Source organism: Octodon degus, unplaced genomic scaffold (genome assembly GCF_000260255.1).
Source record: "Octodon degus isolate 3935 unplaced genomic scaffold, OctDeg1.0 scaffold00285, whole genome shotgun sequence".
Classification (NCBI taxonomy): Eukaryota; Metazoa; Chordata; class Mammalia; order Rodentia; family Octodontidae; genus Octodon; species Octodon degus.
In genome coordinates, this window is record NW_004524861.1 from 1390728 (window position 1) to 1410445 (window position 19718).

The 19718-nt window shown below is 48.8% G+C and overlaps 1 protein-coding gene across 1 annotated transcript in view; it reads left to right on the forward strand.

Annotated features, from left to right (window-relative positions):
• Chat (choline O-acetyltransferase) overlaps window positions 1-19718 on the forward strand; it is a 38603-nt gene that overhangs the window by 11406 nt on the left and 7479 nt on the right. The window contains exons 7-12 of the mRNA XM_004646967.2: window positions 12313-12482; window positions 14206-14306; window positions 15387-15515; window positions 17077-17199; window positions 18323-18464; window positions 18658-18720. Coding sequence (XP_004647024.1) covers window positions 12313-12482; window positions 14206-14306; window positions 15387-15515; window positions 17077-17199; window positions 18323-18464; window positions 18658-18720 — 728 coding nt within the window. The remainder of the gene's footprint in view (window positions 1-12312; window positions 12483-14205; window positions 14307-15386; window positions 15516-17076; window positions 17200-18322; window positions 18465-18657; window positions 18721-19718) is intronic.

Here is a 19718-nt window from a genome sequence, read left to right on the forward strand (position 1 = left end):
GGTGGTACAGAGCTCAGGGAGATGATGGGGGAAAGGGCAGGAGGTACAGTGGACATTGCCAGCGACATCCCTTCTAGGCCTTAGCTCCAGGGAAACCACTCCAAGCTGGGGCTAGCAGTAGTCACAGGGCCTGGGCTCCATCTGGCCCATAGCAGTACCTGAGTTAACACCACAGAATGGGTGCACTAACATCACCCTGGCTTCCCATCCTCCCATCTTCCTTCCCTAGGACCTGGGTGCTGTCCAGCAGGAGGACTTGGCCAAAGCAAGCTCCTCTCACCCCTGGGGAGGCCTGTTCCTGTCTGATGACCTTCATGTATCCACATTCTCCCCAGAGACACAGTGCCAGCCCATCCACCAGCCCCAGCCCAGATACCCCTTCCTGAGAGCTCTTGGGCTGCCCGCTGGCTCTCTGCCCTGACGCGAGTAGAGAAACCTGTGGAGATCGGGGGCAATGGGGGTGGCACAGCATACTGAAGCACACAGGGCTGCCTGCTGCAGAGCCTGTCTGCCTCCTACGGCTCCCTGGGAGCTTCTCACCCAGAGAGCATCACTGTTGGTGTCCATATCACCCACTGTCCCCCTAGGGGCCACAGTGCCAAGGGGTACAGGTGAAAGCACCATTTCCGACAGAGTCCTGGGGGTCCCAGCTGGTCACAGCACCGGTGGTTAGAGGGCAGCATGACTCAGCCCTGGCTGCAGACAGGGGTTGGCTCATGATGTCCGTATCATCTAGAGCATTCCTTTAAAGACAGGACAGACTATGGGCCCAGTGATTTTCCAGGGGTTGGGAGAGGGGCCAAGGAATCTATTTTTAAGGCATCCTTACAGTTTCCCTTGCAACCAGGTTGGGACCAACTTGCTTAGACACTTGTGGTTCAAGCATCCAGCCATCCTTGAGGCATTGCCCCCAGGGTCTTTGGTTTTTGAGATCCCCTTGAGATGGAAATCTTGCTCCCTTGAGCACAGGTGGAGTCTACATACCCTGGGCCCAGCAGTCCAACCTTTGAGGAGATTGGTGGAGAAGCCAGCACTCCGGCTTCCTGCCTGAGGTTTGCAGTGCCCCCGCCCCGGGGGGGGGGGAGACACATCTCTCAGGACCTCCCTTCCCATTGAGCTGTGAATCCGTGGCCTTCCTGAACCCAGAAGGAGCTAACACCGTTATCCTGGTCTGGAAATTTAATTAGACGTTCGGCCCTGAGTCTGGAAGACGGCAGCACTTGTCAATTTGTAGGAAAAGGATGGCCAGCTTGGAGAGGCCCCCAAGCCTGCTGGCTTTCCTGGGCTCTGCGAAGAGACCCTGTGAACAGACCACGTGGGCAGATGCTCTCTGTTTACACAGCCCCGTAAATATTTATCCCCAGCAGCCAATTAGAGCTCAGCTGCTGCTTCCGAGGAGAGAAGGGACAGCAGCTGCAGACGCTATGGTCACGGCTTACAGGAACCACTTGGTATGGGGGTGCTCGGCTGTTTAAATCCTGCCATCCAGAGCAAGGCAAGCCTGTTGGTTTTAAAACCAATTACACATGAGCAGTAACAGCCTCTCTGATTTAATTGGCCCCAAAATATCTCCCCAGCTCCTGGCTGAATGAGACTTCCTTTCTTTGGGGAGGACGGGGGCCCTGCCTCCCCCAGGAGAAGTGTGGGGCCCTTCAGGGACCAGGAGGTTCCGACAGCGAGGAGCCTGGCCATGCCCTGGTCCTCAGTGTCCCGTGTGCTTGGCTTCCCGGTCTGTGGCATGGGGGTAACAGCCTGCCTGTGGGCAGGCCGAGGGCATGGCCGCTAAGCAGATGGCCTGGGGCCTGGCGCCCGGAGAGTGTACACTCGTATTAGCTCTTATTAAATCTGGGGAAGCTCTCTGGGGACGCTTTGCCCAAGACTCACAACCTCCCTGGAAAAATCTGGTGAACTGGAAATTTGGCACCTGCTGGATAGGCATTGTTAGGTGGCCAGAGGCAGTGGCCTGCACGTGGGCCTGCAGGCGATCCCTTCCTGACCTCAGGAACTCTGAACTGTGTTTTTCTATGCCTGCTGTCCACATCCCATGCGCCCTGCATGTGTGCCCACCAGACACCTGTCTTCTCCACTTTCCCTCTCCTTCCCCTCTCTCGGGCCCTCATCTCCCAGATGGGACGCAGTGCAGTGGTATTCCAGGCAGGAGGCAGCAGGATGCGCTTTGTTGTGTCTCCCGCCTCAGCAGCCGGCACCCTCTCCCCAGCTCGCACAGCCTGAGAGCTTTTGAGCTCTTGAGAGCCTCGGCCGTTTGAAAGGATGGTTGGAACCAGAAAAAAGGATGCTTTGTGGTTCTTGGGTCCTGCTTTATTTAAACCAAGTTAAATGTATCTGGAAGTCAGAAATCACACAGACAGCGCTCACACGTTTCTGTTGATCTCCAGCGGAGGCATCCTGCAAAACTATAGTACGCTGTTCCAACCAGCACACATCGACACACACTGCGCTGTGAGGTCAGGACACAGGAGCCAAGGAAAGGTCCATCTGTGGCCTTTTGTCACCTTCCTTCAACTTAACCCTTGTTTAGCTCCTGGTACTTACAGATTTGTTCTCTATTTCTGTAATTTACTGTTGTTTCATCAGTGGAAGTCAGACGATTTGTATGGCTGCTGGATCTGGCTTTTCTTATTCAGCCCAATTCACTAGACATGCGTTCAGGTTGTCACATGTGTCAATAACCCACTCCTTCTCATTTCTGAGTAGTCCTCCGTGGTGTGATTACAGCAGTTCTTTACCTCTTTACCCACTGAGGGACATCTGAATAGTTTCCAGTTTGGGGGTACTAGACCTAAGGACACCTTGGACATCTACGTATAGGTTTTGGTGGGAACATTAGTTTTCATTTCTGCCCACAATGAAGTGGGTCACACAATAGTTGCATGCTCAGTCTCTAAGGAACCTGCTAACTTGCTTTCTAGAGCTGCTGTGCCATCGGACATGCCCAGCAGCAGCGCGCACAGGACCCATTTTTCTGCCTTCTCATCCGCATTTGATGTGTCGCTGTTTTTTATTTTCGTCTTTCTGATAGGTGTGTTGCAGTATTCCGTTGTCGTTTTAATTTCTGTTTCCCTAGTGACCAATACATTGACTATCTTTTCATGTGCTCATTTACTATTTATTAATCATCTTTGGTGAGATATTATTTTATCTGCTTGCCCATTCTCTACTTGGGTTGTTCGGTGTGCTGTTTTGTATTATGAAATCTGAGAGTTGCTATGCATTCTAGATAAATACTCCTTTATTGGTTCACAAAAAATTCCTCCCTGCCTGTAACTTTTTTCCCCCATAATTTTATTGAGAAACAAATAGCAATGAGGCAGTTTCAAACCAAACTGGTAGGACAGTTTCAATCTGCCTGTTACTTGTCTTTCCATCTTTGTAACAGTGTTCCCCCATGTCAAAAATTGTAATTTTTTTGAGGTCCAAATTATCAATTTTTCTTTTCTTTTCTTTTTTTCTTTTTTGAGTTTAACAAAATTTATTGGTTAGATTTTTCTTTTTTATGTATAGTACTTTTAGCATCCGGTGTCAGAACTCTGCTTAGGCCCAGATGTCAAAGCCTTTGTCCTCTTTTTTTCCTAACTGTTTTATAATTTTACATTGCACATTTAATGAGCGATCTGCCTTGTGCTATTTTCTGTAGAACTGTGAGACACTGTCCTTTCTCTTGCTGGTGGATGTCTCGTGCCTGTAGTGCTGTGGTCTTTCTTTCCCCTTTGTCACATCAGTGGGACATTTGTGTGGGCCAGCTTTAGGGTGCTCTACTCCGTCCCACTGATTGATGCACCTTTCTGTGGACGTCATAGTCTTGGTTACACAGGCATAGACTGTACAGCCTTCAGATCGGGTACAGTGACTCCTTCAATCTTCCTCTTCTTCAGAATCACTGTAGCTGTTAGTTTATTTGTATTTTCATATAGCCTTTATAATAATGCTGTCTATGACTATGACCCCTCCTCCTGGAATTTCTGATGGAAACGACTAAACCTATATATCAGGTTGGGGATAGGAGAGGGATGGATATGGTTGAAGTATGTTATATGCATATAGGAAAAGGACATAATGAACCTCAGTATTTTACAAAATTAATATGCATTAATAAAAATATGTATGTATATTTTATTTTATTTCATGTATTTATTTTTTAATTTAGGAAAGAGTCTACAGGTTATATAAGGTCTCACTATGTAGATTGGTTTCACAGTGATTCTCCTGTTTTTGGCCTCCAAAGTGCTGGGATTATAGGCCCAAACTGCCACACCCAGTCTCAATCTCTATCTCAGCATCCCAGGAGTGAGGCTGGCATGGCACACTGGGGATCAAACCCTGGCCGCTGCACTCTGCCTAAGCAGGTGCTTTAGTCCATTGAGCTATCTGGCTGGCCCTCTGTTTATGTATTTTAAGAAAGAAAAATTCTTGGGGAGAAATGATATCTTCACTCTGCTGGGTCTTCCAAAATAAGAATGTGGTATAACTCTTCATTTCCATAGATCTTAATTTCTTTCATTAATGTTCTGTACTTTTTGGCACACAAGTTCTTTACATGTTTGTTAGGTTTGTTGTGAAGTCTTTAATTTCTGTGGAATGATTGTAGTTGTTATTGTATTTTTAACTTTGGTATCACATGTTTTTCTCCAGAGCATAGAAATACAATTGAATTTTGTATGTTGATCTTATAACTTATGGCCTTGCAGAGTCCACTTGCTACTTTTTTTTTCTTTTTCTTTTTTTTTTTTTGGAACCGGGGTTTGAACTCAGGCCCTTGCGCTTGTCAGGGAAGCGCTTATTCCTCTGAGCCATCTCCCTGGCCCACACCACTTGCTACTTTTAGGAAGGAATTATTATTATTATTATTATTATTTTTTTTTTTTTTTTTGCTTACTTAGTTTTGTAGACTCCTTAGGATTTTTTATATCATCTGAAAGTAGAGGCTATATTTTTAATCTCTTTGCCTTTCTTTGCTTTCTCCTGCCTTATTACACTGCTCAGGACTTCTACCTGACACTACCTGGAATAGTGGTGATGAGAGTGTATATTTTTGTCTTGTTTCTGACTTTTAAGGAAAAAGCATTTGGTCCCCTACTTTAAAATGACATTAGCTACACATTTTTATATATTCTTTATCAAGTTGGCTAAGTTTCTTTCTATTATTAGTTTCCTAAGAGATTTTGTCAGGAATGGATATTGAATTTTGCCAAATGCTTTCTCTATATCAACTAATATAATCATGCCATGTTTTTTCTTTTTAGTCTGTTAATACAGTAGATTATACTAATGGATTTGCAAATATGAAACCAGCCTTGCATTGCTGAAATGAACTCCATTTAGGCATTCCATGTACTTATTTTCATATGCTGCCTATTTGTATTTTCTGACTTTTAAAAATTAAAAAAAAAAATAGTTTTGGAATACTGGGAATTGATCCTAGGGCCTTCCCATGCAGCTACATTCAAGACCTTTTTATTTTTTTATTTGAGACAGCATCTCACTAAATTGCCAGGCTGGGCCTGAACTTGTGATCCTCCCCTCTCTGCCTCCCCAAGTGCTGGGATCACAGCCACGTGCCACCACACCTGGCCTGTTTGCTGACGCACGGCTCATTGTTTTGCATCTATACTAATAAAGGACATTGGTCTGTAGTTTTTTGCTAGTTTGTTTTGTACTCTATTTATCTAATTTTGACCTGTAGGTAATGTCAGGATGCTAAAATAAGTTGGGAATTGTCTCCTCCTTTTATTTTTTCTGTAAGAGATTGTACAGATATGATGTTAGTTCTTCCTTAGATGTTTAGGAGAATCTTTCAGTGAAATCATCTGGGATTGAGTGTTTCTTTTGAGGGAGTTTTAGTTTTTATTTATCTTTTTTTTTTCCTTTATGAGACAGCATCTCACTCTGTAGGAAGGCTGGCCTTGAACTCTCCAACTTCCTCCCTCCATCTCTGTCTCTCTTCTTGTCATTCTTTCTTAGCTTTTACTGCTGTAAATTTCCCTCTCATCAATATTTTAGTGGTATCTCACAAATTTTATATGTCATTTTAAAATTTTCATTCATTTCATTGTGTTTTATAATTTCTCTCAAGGCACCCTCTTTGGCCCATGGATTATTTACCAGGCACTGTTTGGTTTTCAAACATTTGGAATTTTCACTTTTTTTATTTTCCTGCTACTGATTTCTACTTTGCTTCCATTGTAGTCAGAAAACAAACTCATTTTGTGTTATTTCAATTCCTTGCACAGAACTAAGGGTTGTTTTGTTTTGTTTTTGTCTTTTTGAAACAGGCTCTTGCTATGCAGTCCAGGCTGGCCTTGAGCTCACTTGATAGCCCAGGCTGGTCTCTAACTCTCAGTGATCCTCCTGCCTCAGCCTCCTGAGTGCTGGGATTACAGGCGTGTGTGACCACGTGCAGCTGAGGGTGGTTTCATGGCTCCGGATGTAGTCCACCTTGCATGTTGTTCATGGGTTCTTGGAAAAGACATGCATTCTGCTGCCATCGGGTGAAATTTTCTGTAAATGTCAATCATATCCTGCTGGTTGGTGTTGTTGAATTCTGTTGTGCTCCAGCTGATTTTCTGTCTAGCTGTTCTATCAATTGTTAGCAGAGGGATGTTGAAGTTCCTCAAGGTAATAGTAAATTTGTCTATTTCTCCTTTTAGTAGGGAGTCTTGACTACACATATTTTAGGGTCGATTTGTCACAGATTAATTTAGGAATGCTGTGTCTTCTTGGTGGATTTACTTTCCATGTATTGTTCCTTGATAACTTTGGTAATTTTTTTGTTTTGCAGTTTAGTTGATCTAATATTTATATATTGATTTCTAATTTGTTTTGATTAACATTTGCATGATATACCTTCTTCCTTTTTTTTTTTTTTTTTTTTTTTACTTACAGTCAAACTATACTATGATATTTGAGTTTTGGTTTTGTGGTGCTGGGGATCAAACCCAGGGCCTTTTGCAAGCAAGGCAAGAACTCTACCACTGACTCACATCTCTGGCTCCATAGCATGCTATTTAATATGCCTTTCTTACAGTCAGCATACAGCTGGGTAATGTGTTCACATGTTCTGCCCAAGTCATTTTTTAGTTAATGTCTTATTTACATTGATGTTTAATGTAATTACTGCAATGTTAGGGTTTAACTCTCATTTTCTATTTTGCCTTTTTTGTGTTTTAATTCTTGTTTCATCTTCTTGTTTCCCATGTTTACATGAACATTTGCCATGCTTCTACCCATCTACATAGTGTTTTAGTGTTATCTGCATAGTTTTCTCTAGCAGTTCCTATAAATGTTACCTTATATGTGTGAGTTAATGTCGCCTGTTGGCATTAAAATTTTACCAGGTCTTCCATGAAGTGTAAAAAGCTCTCTACCTTTTACATTTCTTTTTCTCTTCCCTGTTTGTAATTTTTAAATAATTCCTTCATATTCACATAGAACCATATGAAGCCTTATTATAATTTTTACTTCAGCACTGAAATGTAATTCAGAAAACTCAAGAAAAACTGAAAATAACTTTATTCACTCCGCTTTTCTCCTCCCCTTGTTCTTCCTTCCTTCTCAATGTGTGAGGTTCCCTCTCATCATTCTTTTTAAGAAACTCATTTCGGTCACTGCCTCAGAGCAGTTCTGCTGGGGATAATCCTTGGGTTTGGATGGTGCTGTGGTGCTGGGGTGCAGCCCAGGGCCTCTGTCCCTCCTGCCTCCATCCAGCTGCCCTGCCTGAGCCACCCCATGCCGGTTCCTTGCCGCCTGAGCAGATTCCCATTTGCTCTTCATTTCCAAAGGATCCTGAACTCTGTGTGACACAGAGCTTCCTTGGAGACTGTGGACCTGGCCCTGCCACTCCCTTCTGTCCTCCTCGGCTTCTCACGAGTCTGCTGCTGTCTGATTGCTTTTCTCCTGTGGGTATTTCTCACTGCTTTCAAGGTTTTACTTTGTCTTTGGTTTCCAAAAGTGTAGCTGTGGTACGTGGGGATGCAGGCTTCTTTTGATTTATCTCGTTTTGATTAAGTCCCTTTCCTGAGTCTTTACCTTTACATCTTTTGCAGAGCCTGTGGGGGTGCCCGTCACAGGTTCTCTGTACTTTTCTATTCTGATCTCTGCTCTCCTCTGGAGAATCTGGTACTGTGGAAGTTCAGCCTTGTATGTTCCTCCCCACAGGCGCTATCCATTTATTTTTTCCAGGGTGTTTTTCCTGTGATTCTTGGTTGGTTCTGTGGGGCCATCTCCAAGTTCACCGATTCACTCCTCTACCCTCTTCTCTGCTCTTGAAGCCATCTGCTGAACTTTTCATTTCCATTTGGTTCTTACTTTTTTTTTCTCTGAGAGTTTTTCTTTGCTGAGACTTTGTGAGTGTTTTCATTTGTTTCAAAAGTGCTCAAATCTCATTGGTGTGCTTTCATAATTACTCATTTAAAATATTTCTCACATAATCTTAGCATTTCTATCACCTCAATTAACATTGATTGATTCTTCTTTAACTCGTGGAGATTTTCTTTCTCTTGGTATGGTGTGTGACTCCTAACTGAAATTTAGATTATTTTGGTATGAAGTGTGGCCACTTGACACTGCAGCAGTGGGCTGGGGAGCTGCATGTTAGCATGTGGGCTGCCTTCTTCCAGCGGGTGCAGGCAGAGTCCAGGCTCTTCATTTGGCGTGTTGATGCTCTGGGCCAGCGTATCCCTTGTCACTGTGGGCTTGGTCCATGCTCTCTCCATGGTCTCTGTTGATGCTGTACAGTAGACCCTGGGGGGAGGTCTCATAGCCCCCCAGTGGAGACGGCCATTCATCTTCCCCGTGAGGCCCTCCTTAGCCTGGCAGCCCCAGAAGTTGTGACACCACCCTGAAGACAGACCACCAACGGAAGTCCCTGTCCCTACTAGGCCTTTGCAGCCAGAGAGTTTGGAGGTGGCAAACTCAGTTTTCCCCATTACTTGGCTGAAGCAGGATGGCTATTACCTAACAGTCTCATGTCTCGAGGGGCTGCCTTCTCCTGGGTCTTGGCAGAGTGAGCACACTTGTGTTTTCTGTTGTGTTTTAGTGTTCTTGTCAGCACTCAGTTGAGATTCCCTGTTGCTGTCTTGCTCTGCTCTGTGTCTGGGGAGGAAAGACGCTGAGATAGGATTGCAGAGGATTCGAAGCTCTGCACCACAGAGAAGCAGCCCTGTGCCTCCATCTCCCTGGCTGCCAGGCGGAGGGCAGCATAGTGGAAATCAGAGCTGTGCCCATGAGCCTCATAGTAGCAGGAGGCAGGTGTCACAGTGTTGAGTGTTCCCATGCAGATGGCATGTATTCATACACATGTGTGCACTTTAGGAACAGCACCCAAGTGTTCTGCAGCCTTGCAAAGGCTGAGGAGTGAAGTGCGCAGTGAGCTTTGCTCACCTGAGTCTTTCAGCCTCTACCAGTGGCCCCAGGACTCCAAAGCCTCCAGCCTCTAGAATTCCTGCAGGGAAGCTGCCCTCCTGGGTGTGGATGTCAGTGCAAGCTCCTCTATTATTCAGCTCCCACATCTCACTCCCAAGCCTGACTCGTTGAAGAAGATAGATTCGCCACATTAAGCGAGCCCCAGTGTGCTCCAGGAGATTGCCACACGACAAATGGCTCCTGCTGCGCGCCCACAGCCCACCGCCCTGCGCTCACTCCATTTGGGTTGCAGTTGTGGTGAATGAGATGGGGTGCAGTTCATTTTCTCCTTACAGGATGAACTTGTCGCATTTGACCGATCAGCGCAGGCTGCAGGGAGTTCATTTTCAAGGCCACCTGGCTTCCCGGCGCCGCTGTCCCACTCCCATTTCGCTCTGGGTAATGAGCCAAGTCCTTGTTCCTGTTGGGTGGTGCTGAGCAGCCAGGCCTGTGCAGCTTGCATGCAATGGTGAGGCCCAGACCCTCCTCAGGGAGCCCTGCTCCTGTCTGGATGAGGCCAGGATCCTCATGTCCTTGCCTGCCACTGGCCTGGTGTTGCCTGGCTGTAATGGAGTGGCCAAGCCTCTGCCAGTTGGGCATAGTTTGTAAGATGCTTTGAGGATGCAGATACCAAGCAGGCTTCTGTAGCTCATTGGCCCAGGTGGGCATGATCACGCACACCCACCACTAGCCTCTAGGCTGTACTCAGTATGACTAGGGTTCCTTGGCTCTGTTCTTCCCAGGAACCTTTGGTGAGCCCCATCATTGTTGAGTGAACTCTACTCCCTAGGGCGGGCATTCATGGCCCTGGATGATCTTCTCCCAACTGGGTACTGGGGTTCTTTCTGGAATCTCACCTGGCTTTTGCTGTTACTGGGTGACCAGTCTGACCCCTACTCACAATCAAGGCCTGGGAAACAGCTTATGTCATGACATTTAGTCTCTGATAACCAGCACACATGCTTAGCCCAGTCATCCCCTCCCCACAGCAGGTGCTGGCAGTGATGTTCCTACAGCCTCAGCTAAATACTACAGTCATCATTCACCTGCTGGAGGCTAAGCATCCACCCACAAGCTCTGCCTCCAATCTCCACTGTGCTCTGACACTAGAGTCCTCGTTGTAAACCTCTCCCAGATCAGAACCTGGCCCTGGCCAAGATCTTCCAGGCTCTGAGGATACCAAGGAGCCTTGGGAGACATAACACAGCACATGGACAGGAACACCCACCTTCCCAGCCTTAACTTGCCCCAACCTCCGCCATTGCAAGCTCGCAGTTTCTTACTCTCCAAGGGCCTTGTGCATTTCCTGATGGCCTTTTTGGGTCCCTGCAGGTCCCTCTCTGAACTGGGTTACAACCAAGATCATTGAAGGATACTTCCTGTGCCTATAGACCCAGGGGTGGGATCAGAAGAGGGCTGGGGAACACGGGCACTAGACAGCAGTCACTGCCTGGGGAACAGGGGCTTGGAGGCAGCAAGCTCACATGTTGTGTAGCAGGAGGCAGTAGGAGACACAGAGAAGGTCTTGTCCCCTGTCACCTCACTGGCCCAAGCCAAATGTGGTATGAATTTGCCCTGGTGAGCAGAGCAGAGTTTTCTGTCTGTAGGCAGCAGGCTGCAGCATACTCCCATACTCCCGAGGGCACGAGAGCAGGGCCAGCTGACTTGAGTGTCAGGGAGCTGGTTTGAGATGTGAGAATCTGAATGGCAGCATAACAGAGGACCAAGCTGGGACAGCCTGCAGGGTGGCGAGAGTGTGGAACATGCACAAGTGTCCAGAAGGGCCTTGAGGAGCTGTGACCCCAAGAGCAGCCAAGGCACCCAGAGTTTGGGTGTAGGGTTCAAGGTTATATTCCCTCACAAGCAGCTTAAGGGCATGAGGGCAGCGTGGTGTCAGGCACATACTGTCACATGCCCTGGGTCTGCAAGGCACAACCCACACCAAGATTCTGACTGCATGGGGCAGAAAAGACCAAGAGGGGCATGAGGGCCCCAAAACTCACCCAGATAGAAAAGAGATAGATGAACAGATATCCCAAGAGTGGGGTGGCTCCTCAGAGCAAAGGCCTTCCTGGGCTATAACTCCTTTCTCAAGAATCTGCCAAAAGTAGAAGACATGTGTAGGGACATCTGTCACAAACCTGGAGAAATCACCTGAGCAGGGTAAGGACTGGCCAGGTGGCCACAAGCCTGGTGAGGATGAGACCTTTTGGAAGGTTTAGCAATTCAGCAATCATACCAGAAGGGAGAGCTTTCTTCATGTCTGGGAAATGCCAAGTGGAGGCCAGAGTTTCTGCCCGCAAACTTGCTTTCAAGGTGGCAGAATGGAAGAAGATGGGAAGAAGGGCAAAGAATACATACAGGTTCTTGAGGGGAGGCTTTCTGGAAGCTGTCCTAGAGTGTCTCTAGACTTCATTGGCAGAATTTAGACACCTGGTTGCCCCTGGCTATAAGGAAGGAGGCTGAGGGATGTAGCTTTTACTGACAGCCCATGTGCCAAGGTAAAGGACAAGACTTCTGTGAGTGGGGCCCAGGGAGCTGTGGCGGGCAGCCCAGTGTTACTGCTATAGAAGACCTTGTGCCTTCACATGTCTCCTACCCCAAATCAACAGCTGGGGCAAGGGCAGCAGGCAGAAGCTTTCCTCCAGATGTTCATGGGAAACCTTGACTACGTCTGACCCTGAGTACAGATCTTTGGGAATCGCAGCTCAGGGCCCACATGTGTGCCATGCACAGGTGGAGCTGGGGCTCCTTTCATGCTAGGACTGGAAAAGACTTCCACGGGACCCTGGGACAAGTCAGTGGTCAGGATGGCTGCAGCTGCTGGCCTATAGTGGGGCCTTGGGGAGGCCTGGCAGGCCCCAAGGCTTTCAAGCTTCCCTGTCCTGCCTGCAGACTCTACCAACCGTGACTCGCTGGACATGATCGAGCGCTGCATCTGCCTGGTGTGCTTGGATGCCCCCAGTGGTGGGGACCTCAGTGACACTAGCAGGGCACTCCAGCTCCTCCATGGAGGAGGCTACAGCCAGAATGGTGCCAACCGCTGGTATGACAAGTCCCTGCAGGTAAGTGCCCTATGGCCTACACAGGTCTTCTGGTGCCTGGGGCTGAAATTGGTGGCCGGGACAGCAGAAGGGCTCAGAGTAGGATGCTAGTTGCCTCTGAATGGCTAGGGCTCTTCTACAGGAGTGGCCAGGTCAGCTGAAACTCCCTCGCCATCCTGGGGCCTGTGTGGGAAGCCCTTTTCGTGCCTGGACCTTGTTCCAGTTGATCTGGGTCGTACGTCTGCACCGTGGGGTAGAGGGCAGTGGTCTCACCATGGAAATCCTCAGCACCTTCAACAAGAACCATGTCTGATCCCCAAGATGTCAGCATTGCAAATACCTGGCTGCTGGCAGGGCTGTTCCAACATACCATCCTTCATCCCTGCATCATCACAGCAGCCCACATCTCCACAAAAAGTTCTCAAAGTCAAACAGAATAGTTCATGTTTTTCTCTTCTCATGACATCACCCACCCATGCATACAGGATGAGTCGAGTTCTGCAGTCACTTCTGTGTCCCCATCCTCTCCTTCTGGCAGGCTGACCCAACATCTGACCTTGCTATTTTTAAAGTTGCTGCACCCCCACAGAGGCTGTCTCATCCCTCCTTTGGGTTGATATTGCTCCCTGTGGTATGCATATCTCTTGGCACCTACTTTCTCCTTGCTCTTGTCCTCTGGCTGGTTTGATGCCCTACAATCCTGCCTCCCATCACCGTGGAACACAGCTGAGATGACTGACTTGAGAAGACAGGTTTACTTTGGCACAGTTCCAGAGGGCTCAGTCCATGGCAGCTTAGTGCTGTTGCATTGGGCCTGTGATAGCACAGGACATTGTGACTGAGATGTTTGCTCCCCTCATGGCAGCCAGGAGGCAAAGAAGAGACTCAGTCCGTGTCCCCTTCAGGGTCACACTCCCAGGACCTGACTTCCTCCCATCATGCCCCACCTCCTACAGGTTGGGGTCCAAGTCAAAGGACTTTGCTGGACATTTCAGAACCAAGCTATAATAGCTCCTTTTCCAAGTCAGCTAAATAAAGCCTTCGTGAAGTCATATAAAGCAAAATCATAAGGATCCAGTCTAGTGCCTGAGCAGCCAGCATGCACATACTTTCTAGTGGCTATCTCCTGCTGGCAAATGGGGCTTGCCTGGGCTGCTTTTAAATGAGAGTCCTCTGAAGCCCATCAAGTTGGAGGGGCTGGACACAGCTCCCGCAGCCACGCAGGGCAGAAGTAAGATCTGGGGTCCTGGTGGCAGCTAACAGAATACCTTCTGCCCACCAGCTTCCTTGTGTGGGCATCCACATCCTTCCCGGCATGGAGCATCCTCCATCTACCTCCTTCTCTCCAGTCAAGGGATGCTTTCTTCCTCCCTGGGAACCTGCTCACCACCCAAATCAGATCACCACATTTCATTGACCCCCTGTGCAGCACCAGTACTTACGCAGGGGTAAACATGGGTCTCCATCTGGGAATGAAACCAACAGTGGCCAAGCACACAGGATCTATCAGACAGTCAGAGAGGGTGCAGCAGGTTGGGGACTGTGCTGTTCTCAGGAGGGGCAGGCCCAGTGCACAGGGTCTCTGCGGGGAGGCTGCTCACCCAGACCTATACATGTAGAGACTCTCCTGCTGCTGTCACTGTGCTGCTCCCTTCGGGAAGTGCCATCCCTGGTGTCCATGAAAGAGTAGTATCCCCAGCTGGGCACAAGAGCTGACCTGACACTTGCCCCCTCTCCAATGCAGTTCGTGGTGGGCCAAGATGGCACATGCGGCGTGGTGTGTGAACACTCCCCATTTGACGGCATCGTCCTGGTGCAGTGCACAGAGCATCTGCTCAAGCACATGTGAGTCTGGGCATGAACAGAGGGGACAAAGAGAAACAGAGGGGTCTCCAGGGGCTGTGTCTGGCTGGAGAGGGGCTTAGCAAGGAGTGCATTTGGAGATCGCTGTGAACATGATGAAATGAGACTTGCGGGCCCAGAGCAAGGTGTGGGTTACAGGAGACCTTGAAGGTCCTTGGGGAGAGGGTGGGTGAGGCCTCAGGACGTCTTCTGCAGCCCTCAGATGCTGGGTCCCCATCCAGAGCCAGAACTGGCCTGATGTTGCCAGCACAGAAGGTGTTCCTTGTCCTGGGGTACTCTGTCCCCACTCACAAGTTTGCTCACTGTCTTCAGCATCTTCTTCTGGCTTCTAATTCTCAGTTGCTTTCATAAAGCCTTTGCGGTCACGGGAATCTAAATCAGCCCTGCACACAGAATAATATAGCTGGCTGCTATATTCCTTCCATGCCTTAAATGAGCATCATTGGTGTGACGGGTTTAATAGGAGCCCAAGGAGAAGAAATGTTGCTGTGGCAGGAGGGTCAGGAGTTTGTGTCCAGGCTGGGCGACTTAGCCATTTCACAAAACTGTTCCTCAAAATTTAAAAATTTAAAATGCTTGGGGATATAACAGTGTGAGGGCTTTGTGTTCAACCCTCAGTGACAACAAAAAAGAAAAGAGAGAAAGAAAGAGGAAGAAAGGCAGAAAGAGGAGAAGGAAGGAAGAAAGGAAAGAAGGAAGGAAGGAAGGAAGAAAGAAGGAAAGAAAGGAAGGAAGGAAGGAAGGAAGGAAGGAAGGAAGGAAGGAAGGAAGGAAGGAAGAAAAAAAGGAAGGAAAGAGAGAGAGGGAGAGAAAGAGAGAAGAAAGGGAAGTGAAAAACGAGCATCCTCTTCTGAATGGGGCAGGCTGGGTGGAATCCCAACCGGCCGTTCATTGATTTTGATAGCCTCTTTGAGCATCTGTTTATCTATCTGCACAGTGGTTTGGGGTGCTGCTCAGCCCCCTGAAACTCCAAGGCTACACACATCAAATAGGATGAATGTGGGGATATAAAAACAATACCCCCTGTAGGGGCAGGGCCTCAATCTCCCCTCTGTGCCACAGGACAAAGAGCAGCAAGAAGCTGGTCCGAGAGGACTCTGTCAGCGAGCTCCCTGCACCCAGAAGGCTGAGGTGGAAATGCTCCCCCGAGATCCAAGGCCACTTGGCCTCTTCAGCAGAAAAGCTCCAACAGTAAGGGGGTGACCACGGGGGTGTGGGGCAGAGTTCCTGGATGACCCAAGGACCCAGCAGCCCTGCCCCCCAGGCTGCACCCCACCTGCAGCCCATGAAAGAGGTGTAATCAGACTAAGGGGAGCCTGGACTCTGGGGAAGTGACCTTGCTGAGGTGTCCATCATTTCCATAAATGCAAATCCACAGCCACTTCCCCCTCCTCCACAGGCTTTGCCTCACTGAGCAGCTCAGAGGTGGGATCCTCCCTGCTCCATAAACAGCTGGTTTGAATAGGTCATTTGAATCCAAGCCATTTCAGAGTGCTGAGTTCACAGGGCCCTTGGCAAGAGGCCTCTGTCCCTGAGGGAACAGGTGATTAGGCCCTAACCTAAGGGGAGGGGATATTCTAGACCTCTGGAGTGTATGGGACCTGGGAAAAGAGACATCAAAATGCTTGGGGCTGTCCCCTGCCCTCAAACCAGCAACGCGTGAGGCAGAAAGTACCTAAGCAGGGGCAGGGGGGTAGACCTGAGCCCACCAAGAAGTGGAGGTAGACTGCTGGACAGTGAGTGAGGGTTTGCAGAGCCAGCCACAGAGGCAAGCTGACCCCTGGGGGAGTAGGGAGCCATGCTGCCATCTCAGCCTGCAGGGGTCCTCCAGGGGAAAAGGGTGGCCAGGGTACCACCAGGGGAGATGGCTGGCTGCTGTCCAGGACCTAGATGGCTCTTGTTTCTGGAGAATGAGGAGAGCCTGTTGGGGAGGGAGGAGCAACTCCAGGGATGGGATGTGTTCAGGCAGGGCCAGGGCAGGGGGTTCTGGGCCAGCTCGGTGATGGTAATGGCAGTCTATCCAGGAGTCTGTACTCAGGTGGGACTTCAGGGTGAGTTCTGGTATGGCCCTCAGAGCCCCTGGATAGGAGGAGATTTGGATGATGGGCAGGGAGCATGGGCCTGGCTAGAACCTAATCCAGGTGTCAGCTGGACCCCAGACTCCCCACAAAGAGAAGACAAGATGATTTGGGGATGGTGGGACTCGCAAGTTTCCGTGTAGACACAGGGACTTGTCCTGCTATTCTGATGATGACCGAGGTTCAAGTATGTCATGAGCAGCTATGGAACTTTCTGGATAATGTGGGTTTGGGTTACTGGGGAAGCCTTGGTGTGTGTCCTGAGTCTTCAGGAGCAGGTGCACTCCTCCCCCAGAGTCCACAGAAATACAGGGCAGATATGCTTTCTCCTTGGGTCACATGACCAGAGCAGCCTTTTCCAGACCTGCCTTGTTGTAGGGAGTTTATTTGTGGGCAACCCTGGCCCTACCCATGCAAATGCACCCACTCTGCTCTACCTGTTGCTGCTCCTTGCCTGGCTGCTGCAGCTGGGCCATCTCTTCTGCCCCAGACTGGCTGAGCATCTTCTACTCAGGACAGCCTGGCCCCATGTGCTTCTGCCACTTGTATGGTTAGCATGTCTGTGACAGCCACTGTGCTCAGAGTCTGTCTCACTTGTGGAGTGGCAGGCCAGGCTAGAGTATCACAGTGGGCTAGGAGCTCCTGTGACCCAAGTGCTTTTCTCTGCCCTCCAGAATAGTGAAGAACCTGGACTTTACTGTATACAAATTTGCTGGCTATGGGAAGACATTTATCAAGAAGCAGAAGTGCAGCCCCGATGCCTTCATCCAAGTGGCCCTGCAGCTGGCCTTCTACAGGTGAGACCCATGGTGGTGACTCGAGTCTGGCATCAGCCAGAAGGCAGCAGTGTCTTTCTGGGCTCCCCATCCTGGGCCAGAGGGTGACCATGACTGGCCCTAGGAAGAAACGAGAGGGGCACACAGGCAGGAATGGTTAATGTGACCATGACTCAGCCCCCCATCCCTGCCATCATACAGTTTTGAGACCAGCCAATCAAACTGCATCACTCACCACAGTGACCCTCTAGTGCCCATACAGAGCATCCTCCTTCCCACCCACCATCTCTACTTCCTTCTTCATTTCCTTCCTGAAGAGCTACCTGGGCCTTCATCCCACCCAGCTCCTCATCCTATTTCAGTGTCCCCCACACGTCAGGACTCTGTGTGCCCCTGGGTAGCCACTGCTCCTTTCTGAGCTCTGTCTTTTTCCTTCCTACCCCCAACACCAAGGATTGGACTGACTGCTGGAAATGGGTATGGAAACCAGGTGTGCCAACCAAGGGTGCTCGCTCTGTTCTCTCTCACACATAAGGAAAGAAGTGCTCCCTGGCCAGTGGCACTATCTCTGTGCTTGGAGGACCAGGAGACCAGAACCATTTGTGGGGAGGCAGGCACACACTGCATCCAGCTCCAAGGACTGCCCTGGTTCAGCTTCCTTGGAGAAGGAGAGATGCCGTCTTGGTGCTCATGGGCACAGTGCCACCTAGACTACCCCCTCCTCACCTATGCCTGGCTCTAGAGATCACATTGAATTATTTTAAATAAAGCTGAATCCCTCCAGGGAGTGAATGATTAATTGCACATTACTCCATCCTGCGCTATTCATCAAACATTCAGTGACTCTCACAGAAAATTCCAGCTTCCCCAACAGATTGAGGATGTTTTAGAAATCACCACACAATGCCTTATTTTCCATCAGCACAGCATCCCCCACCTTCTACATGTGTCTGTGACTCTTGGTATTAGAGACTCCCAGCATTCGTCTTGGGGATTCTCTCAATCCTATCAACATTAAAATGAAATACTGAGCCAAGTTCAGTCAAGACTATAACAATAAAGCCTGCCAAGGCTGCTTTTCTTTCTGTGTTTATGATTCTTTGAGAATAAATTACCAGTTGCCATTCATCTTTATTTTCTGCAGGTACCACCATAGACTGGTGCCCACCTATGAGAGCGCATCCATCCGGCGGTTCCGGGAGGGGCGGGTGGACAACATCCGGTCGGCCACTCCGGAGGCACTGACCTTTGTGAAAGCCATGACCGACCACAAGGCTGCTGTGCCTGTAAGTCCCACTCTGGCCTGGGAGCCACCCAGAGGCCAACAACACCTGCCTCTCTGGCTCTGGTAGCTGGGGACCTGAGATCTCAAGTCCTGGGCAATTGGCTGGCAATCACAAGGGCCTGAGTTCAATCTCCAGTTCTGCCCCCACCCCAGAAAAAAAAAGTCCTGGGCATTGATTCTGCTCTCTGTCACAGGCTTCTAGGAAGGGACAGCTCCTGCGGGATGCCATCCGTGCCCAGACTGAGTATACTGTCATGGTGAGTGATGTTTTACATCTGGTGACTATTGCAGTTGTACTGTATGAAAGCCAGCAGGTAACTGGGGTGGCATGAGGCTCTGTGCCACAGCTCAGCCTCCAATGGCCTGATGACATGGCAGGGGATCCTCTCTCAAAGCTTCCTTTTTCTTGCTTTTAGAATATAGGCACTCACTATTCCTGTTTGTCCACAAGATCTTCTAAGAGTAGAATGCATGGCATTTGAAATCCTTTGGAATAATAGCATAGAAAATGTACAGCACTTTATAGTTTGTAAAAGCATACCCAAATGTGAGGGTGTGGGGCTCTGGCCTGGAAAGTGAGGGCAGCCTGAACTCTAGCATAACCACAATGAATGAGGTGACGCCCATTCCCACCTCAGGCTAATTTTGCCTCTTGATTCATGTGCATTTACTTATGTTGCCTCTAAACACAAAGTCTTTGAAAGAATTAAAACTGAAGTCAAAATTTCCTAATCTAGGAAAATAATATATGTTTTGATAGTACACGTTCGTCACATGCGTGCAGAAAAGAGAGAAAGAGCATGGATTGGGCTCATTTTTGCCAAGGGTTAGATTACCTATGAAAAGGATTCACTAGATTGTACCCTCTGCACTGGACGGCAAGTACAGTGCACTTCTGGGTTTCAGAACTAGTGTAGACTTTCCTCTAACTCAGTGTTTAGCTCTGTAGTTTGTCTCAGTAGCATCGTGTTTGTTCTCTTTGGGGAAAACTAAGTACAGCTTTCCAGTACTGTAACACATTACCTAAGATACAGACAGAGAAAAGGTTTATCCTGGCTCATGGTTTCCAACATTTCAGTCCTGGTCAGTTGGCCCCTTTACTTTGGGGCTGTGGAGAGGCAGCACATCATGGCAGGAGCCAATCGTGGGGCAAAAACTTCAACTCATGGTGGGAAAGAAAGAGGGAGAGGAGGGGATGGAGAGATAGCTCAGTGGAATAAGTGCTTGCCTGGCAAGTGCAAGGTTCTTAGTTTGA